Source organism: Marmota marmota, unplaced genomic scaffold, assembly GCF_001458135.2.
Source record: "Marmota marmota marmota unplaced genomic scaffold, marMar, whole genome shotgun sequence".
NCBI classification, from domain to species: Eukaryota; Metazoa; Chordata; class Mammalia; order Rodentia; family Sciuridae; genus Marmota; species Marmota marmota.
Genome location: NW_025999998.1, coordinates 18,680,356 through 18,687,631, shown reverse-complemented (window position 1 = coordinate 18,687,631; position 7,276 = coordinate 18,680,356). Strand labels below are relative to the sequence as shown.

The following is a 7,276-nucleotide window of genomic DNA, read 5'->3' as shown; positions in this document are numbered from 1 at the left end:
GGAAGTCTAGTAGAGGAAGAAGCATGGGAGAGGGGAGGAAGGACAGGTAGGAAATGTGGGTGGAGGGACAAAGGGGGTGGATTGTGAACCAAAATCAAACTCCTTGAACATATCTGTTTGTCAGAATGAACTCAACTACTATGTAGAACCACAAAGCTCTAATAATCTTTTTTAAAATATACCATTCCAACTGGTTGTGGTGGCACACACCTGTAATCCCAGAGGCTCAGGAGGCTGAGACAGGAAGATTGCTGAGTTCAAAGCCAACCTCAGCAAAAGCGAGGCGCTAAGCAACTCAGTGAGACCCTGTCTCTAAGTAAAATACAAAATAGGGCTGGGGATGTGGCTCAGAGCCTTTGAGTTCAACCCCTGGAACCCCACCCCCCAAAATCATTCAATCAAAGACTACTAAGGACCACAGGAAAGTCTCTGCTTTCATGGAGGTCAAAAACAAAACAAGTAAATACAAACAGGTAAGTGTCACCACAGAGGTTAAATAGTTAACTGTGACAACAAAGAGCTTGCCAAATGGCAGTGGCAACAAAGAGCTTGCCAAATAAAATGATGATCAACTTAATATAATGAACTATAGAAATGACACCTGAAAAAAGGCTTATGACTAACCTAATTTATGATATGAGTAGAAATTATTGATTCTCAGTAGGAATTATTGTTCACAAAAAGAAGGCCCAAAGATATGTAAAGATGACACGTTCAGAGAACTGAAACAACGCAGTATGGCCAGAGAATATAACACAAACAAAGAAAAGAGGTGAAATCTGTTATGTTACGTGGAGTCAGATTACAAGATTTATAAACTATACAAAGACAAAACTACACATTTTTCCTTAAAGCAATCAAGGTATTCTGTCCTTATTTTCAACATAACAGCAGTATTTGACAACTTACCCTACCCACTTTAGAGTGACTTTTCACTTTTTGTTTTTGCTTATGGTAGAGCCATGAAAAATGAAATCATACATAAAACCCAACAGATACAAGATATGCAACTATATAATAAAAAACTATATAGAAGTTAAATTGCATTACATGTGAGGAAAAAAGAGTTTTTTAAATATTGTGAAGTGGAAAAGTTAACGTACTGAAGAAACATAAAATATTTATGTAAACTTTTCAAATAAACCTACATTTTTAATGAACATATTGTATAAAAGTTTTAATACTTAGAATGTTTATCTCTAGGGGAGATGAGAAGGGTGAATTGAAAACAAAAGGAGTTTAAACTTTATCTATAACTGTGTAGTCCTATAAAATTATTTAATATTTAGAGTAAGTAACAAATTCAACAACTATTCATTCTGAATGCAAGCAAATTTTTCAAAATTCTCTGTGTTCCTTTATTTTCAAAATTGCTCTATTTTACAATTAAACAGGAGAAAATATGCGACAATACTAATAATAGTGGTGAGGAAATGAATTCTTAGAGTTTTTCAAGACTAATCAAAGATTCCGAAACAAATATTTATTATTTTTATTTAGTACTTATTTATTAGAACTTTGGAAATATTTTTGCAGTGCTGAGGAGAAAATCAATTTTTTAAGCAAACAAAAGTATCTAACATTGTAGTTACCAATAATAATAGGCCCTCACATTTTAAACTAAATTTTATTTCCAGTTTCATAAATGTGAATTTACTTTCCCCTCAATTCCAATTCTATGTATGACTTTTCTACAACTAAATGCAAAACTATTTCTAATACAGCATATACAAATCATAATTGTAGTCTGAATAACGGTATTCCACAATTAAATATCGTCATTACTTTTTTAAATGAAGTACCTGCATGCTGAGATTTTGTAAAGAAATACCAAATGACAGTGGTTTCTCACGATTTGTGATCTAAAGAGGGAAAAAAGAAAATCTTAGTCAAATTTGTTAACAGTTGAACAAAATTCACTTTATGGAAAAAGTTAACTTTCTAGGAAGTATCCTATTTTGAATATTCAAAAACATTGTATTTCTTCCTTTGAAAATATCTTTGGTTCCTACATTTTTCCTAAAACAAATTAAAATATACTAAATATTAACATCTGTGTTATACTATAATGATACACCTACACAATGTTTTCTAGTTTATAAAAAAAAGTTTATTAAAAAACATTGACACAGGGCTGCAGTTGTGGCTCAGTGGTAGACAGCTTGCCTAGCATGTGTGAGACACTGGGTTCTATTCTCAGGACCACATAAAAATAAATAAATTAAATAAAGGTATTGTGTCCGTCTACAACTAAAATAAATTTTTAAAAAAAGACTGACACAGTAATACTATAAAGCAAATAATTCAGTGTTTTAAGAGAACAACAAATTAAGCTCAAACAATTAGTTAAGCCTAGCACTACTGATCTCTAGAGCAGAGCTCTTTCCAGGAGATAAAAGCAGCATATTTTTAAAAGTACTTAATTTTGAAATTGGTAATTTCCAAGGCATTTTCATTCATGATCTGGAGTTTGAACAGTTTGGGAAAATGTAACTAAACACTCACTATTAACAACTGAAAAATTACAACACACATTCATGTGCTTAGTACGCATGAGTCCCCACAATCAATCCTCAGTTCCCAATAAAAGAATAGATCATGTTATCTTCAGTTTTATATCTTTCAACCTCTCAGCATTATTTAATAGTCTGGCTAGTATAAAGTAAGTATCAACAAATAGTACAATGACTTACATATAAATGTATCTTTTAAAATCATCTATATTTTTAAAATACTTACATCATCTTCATAACGAATATGGATGTTGGAAATTTTCACTTGAAGATTTTTTATGATCTGAGTAACTAATTTTTCTGTAAAAGTATCCTGTTTCTCTTCCCGCTGTTGTTCTACAATTGCAAATATTCCTTTTATTTAATTTGAATGAAACATACATCCTGTAACTATCCATACATTGAGGGAGCATTTTTATAACATCTTGCTTAAGAAAAATAGAGATTTAAAAATTCAACACTAAAAGCATGCTTTCCAAAAATCTTTCAAACCAAAAACTTTCAAAGACAATCAAATACACAAAATTTTTCAAAACATAGTTTCTTGTTCAATAAAACTAAAGTCAAAGAGGTAAAATTTACTGGCATCAAATTTTATAATTTATCTGTTAACTATGTCTAAATCTATAAAGAGGAAAACAATGAAGACTATTAGGTAAGAATTATAATAGGCATAAATTAGAAAAGCCAGCAACTGCAGCAAAGCAAAAATTATATTTTTTCGGTGCTTAGATGAATAAAATAGTTGAATACAATATGTTCCTTCTTTTGATGATATAAAATTGAAAATTACATGATCCTCTCTTCTCCTTTCAAACAAAGATGAAAAAAGTTCATTTTAAGAAAATACTGTAGCAAGCATAGTGGTGCACATATATAAGGCTGAGACAGGAGGATTGCCTGTATACTCAGAGGCTTGGGAGGGTGAGGCAGGAGGATCGGGAGTTCAAAGCCAACCTCAGCAACCTAGCGAGACACTAAGTAACTCAGTAAGACCTTGTCTCTAATGAAAATACAAAATAGGGCTGGGAATGTGGCTCAGTGGTTGAGTGCCCCTGAGTCCAATCCCTGGTATCATCACCCCTGCCAGAAAAAAAGAAAAAGAAAATATTAAGTATCTTCAGTTTCAATACTTTCCAGGGGAACAGAAAGAATAAACAATTGAGGACTATAATTCTTTCTGACATATGCCTTTGATAACTGCTAGTTACCATCCCTATTCTCTTTTTAAAAGTGCTGATGAAAGCTATCTCCTTTTGTATTTCTAGTCTATTTCTCCTTTAGTATTATCAGTCTTCTTTATAGAATATATATATATATATCTCCTCTCTTTTACTCTAATTACCTACATCTCCTAATTCAGTTGGCCCAGGAGGACTTCACAAAAAGTTAATGAAGATATCAACTATACACCTCAAAAATACAAGAGTTAAGTAAGAATATCTGAATATAAAAGGTCTATATAATTAAGTAAATCAGTCCATAGAATATAAGCTCCAGAAGACCATATTTCAACCTTGAATCCTGTTTCATAATAAAATCCTTTGCCCTTATAAACTTATTCAATTAAATGATAAGTATTTCTTTCCCTACCCGCTATTGTCCTCCTGACTTCCTTATGCAGCTCAAATTTCATGTAACAACAGTATCCTCCTACCCATCATTTCACTTTCCATGGTTTCAGCTACCTGTAGTCAACCAATCCAAAAATATTAACATCTATCTTAACTTTCTCAAGAGACTACATTCACATAACTTTTATTTATTACAGTATATCATTATAATTGTTCTGTTTTTCATTGCTGTTAATCTCTTACTATGCCCAATTTAAACTTATAATTTATCACAGAAATTTATGCATAGGAAAAAAATAGTGTATATATTTTTATATAGTGAGATTTCCTGCTTACACCAGGGGGCCCCACAGACACGGGTGGACTACTATGTATTATTTCACCCACTCCTTAAACTGATTTGCTCTTTTTTCTAATTTTCCCTTGTCAATAAAGACCCAACTCTGAATGAGACCAATTTTATATAAACTTCATATAAAAATATGCCCATGCTTGTGTCTTGCCAGGTGAGTGCTACAAAATACAGATCACAACAGGACAGACTAGAATTATGGTACAGTACTCATCACTATCTTCAAGCAACCAGTAACCCTATTACATTTCTCTAGTCAACATGTTCATACTCTTAGAACAACTATTTCAAAATTCATTTTGACTCTCTTCAAAGTTCCAACTACTCTATTTACACAACTCTGTTTTCTTTTACTAGATGTTCTTGCCTCCAACTTTGGAAGAAGGCAGTTTCACAGTTAGATAACTCCTTCTCTGTCATCGTCATTCAGTCAAAACAACTGTTTTTAAGGTGAACAATAACCTACATGCCAGAAACAAAATAATTTCTTAATCATCCTACCCATATATTTCATCAAGATCTATTGTTTGCATCTTAAAACAGCCCCTTTCCCACAGAACTATAAATTCCAAATTTCCTCCTATTATTTATCCACTCCTTTTTGTTCTCTTTTTGTATGTTTTCCTCTGCTATACAATCCTACATGTTAGATTTCTTTAAGGCTCAATCCTAGGATTATTTCACTTCTTACTCTATAGTGCTGCTTCAGGGAACCTCATCTATATCTTCTTGCCTGAATTATAAATCCAATGCTGGTAACTCTCAAATAAATATTGAATAAAGTAGGAAGTGAAATACAAAGTGCAGAGAACTCAACACATTCAGTAAACTACAAAGAGTTCAATATGGCTAGAGTAAAGAATGGAGGAGATGAGATTTGGGGCCAGTTATAAGGCTGGAGACGTAGATGAGATTCATTATCATAAGAGCTTTTATATATCTTGCTGAAGAGTTTAAACCTTATCCTGATAAGAACAAGGTGTCAATAATGAATTTTAAGCATGACTACGCATTTATATTTTAGATCTAGTATAATAGGAAGGACTTCTGATTAAACATGATGGATTGCATAAATTTCTCTATTGCTCAATAAAACCTCATTAAAGCAAAACAAGGGGGAAAATGAATAAGTCCCCAAGGTCAAAGGAAAAAAAAGAGAGGAAAAAGAGCAGATGACAAAGCAATGAAAAATCAGAAACTAGAAAGTAGATGGCCTTAAGGAAGAAGAAATTCAATTCTAAATGACCATGAATGGAAATACCATTGAAACACAAGATTAATTTGAAAACAGAATCCTGGAAACATTCAGGCTTAAACCCCCACAAAAGAAAAATGGCCATCAGGGAGCACGGTGAAGGGAAAGGGAGATAATACAAGAATTGATTTAAAGTCTGCATACAAAGTAGTTAAACTTCTAGGTCCTCTCCTAATAGCCAAGCAATTATCCCTTTTGCAAACAAATGAGAATGGAATGGTTTATTCTGGAGAAAATTTACCTAACAGGCTCCAGATTCATTGGGGGGAGGGCAGCAGAATAAGGCTCACACTAAAACAGAGTAAAATTCTACATAATGTACAATTACATGCACATTCACTTAATAATATTATCACACACATAACAAAGCTGAGCTAGAAAATATATGTAATTAGAGGAGGATCCAAGATGGTGTTCCAAAGGGAGGAAGCATTCTGTGTCGCTCCATGACCTAAGACTCAAGTAGTAAGAATACTGCTTCTTTGAGCGCGCGAGCGTGCATGCACGAGAGAGAGAGAGAGAGAGAGAGAGAGAGAGAGAGAGAGAGAGAGAACACCCCCCCACACAGCTGCTCCCACGCAGGGCTTCAGGCCTCAGCATTAGAGCAGGACTCCCCACTACTCACCAACATAGGTCTCCCAGGTGCCCAAGCAGGACCACCAGCATCAGAACCCACAAAGGATTTCTGGCAACCCACCCACACAGAAATCCCAGACAATGCTCCCACGCAGGACACCTGGCCACTGCCCACGCGCAGGAACTCCAGCCACCACTCCCATGCAGACTCCATCTACTAACATGGGGCTCCCACATCACCTCCATCTTGGGACTCTGCAGCCATTGTCATAGTCCCCTGTGTGCAGTAGACTACCTGCACCTGGGGACATTGCACAGGTTCTGAAGACAGCCAACAGCCACAACACTGCACACCACAGAGCTAATCTCTAAACACATCGCCCAACACCATGGCCCGGCTCTCCCAACCCGACCCAACACCCCATGGCTGAAAACAGTTGCCTCCATCTTGGGTCACCTTCATCACCACCTTTGGTTGGGGCAACTCCAAGTATGGAACACTGGCTGAGCAGGTATCATAGTTCCCAATTACCCCGTCTCCCCGGCAGCCGCTAGCCTAGCAGTGACTGCACAATACAAAACAACTCTCCAAGACAGGTGTGCGGCTCCCAAAGCACAACCCATAAGACCTCTGGAGATAAAGGTCCCTGATTAGGAAGTAGAAAGGGAAAGGGTGAGTGAGATACAATTTGGAGTCTAATTTAAGAGACCAGGAACTGTGAGATCTATAGGTGAGATAAGGAGATAAGACCAGGCACTCACATCACATGAGCAGGCCCCAAAGGAGATCCTTGGGGTGCAGTCTCCCATTGGGGACTGGCAGGTGCCATACCCCACTTCCAGGTGACCTGCACCCAAGTCCAACCCTCCCACTTTGGTAACCTTCACCATCCTGAGGGTAGAGATATCAGCTAACAACAGTCAACCCCACCTACTGGGAGAGAAGGAAAGCAGGAAAGATACTAATCTCCAACCAAAACAATTCTTATTTCTTTCTTCAAGATTA

At 35.8% G+C, this 7,276-nt stretch overlaps 1 protein-coding gene across 1 annotated transcript in view; it reads right to left on the bottom strand.

Moving 5' to 3' along the window:
- Positions 1 to 6,484, bottom strand: part of Vps13a (vacuolar protein sorting 13 homolog A) — a 236,593-nt gene extending 230,109 nt beyond the window's left edge. The window contains 5 exon segments of the mRNA XM_048806784.1: positions 1,803 to 1,862; positions 2,740 to 2,850; positions 5,026 to 5,065; positions 5,936 to 5,985; positions 6,320 to 6,484. Of these exon segments, the coding sequence (XP_048662741.1) occupies positions 1,803 to 1,862; positions 2,740 to 2,850; positions 5,026 to 5,065; positions 5,936 to 5,985; positions 6,320 to 6,484 (426 nt within the window).
- Positions 6,485 to 7,276: the final 792 nt, after the last annotated feature.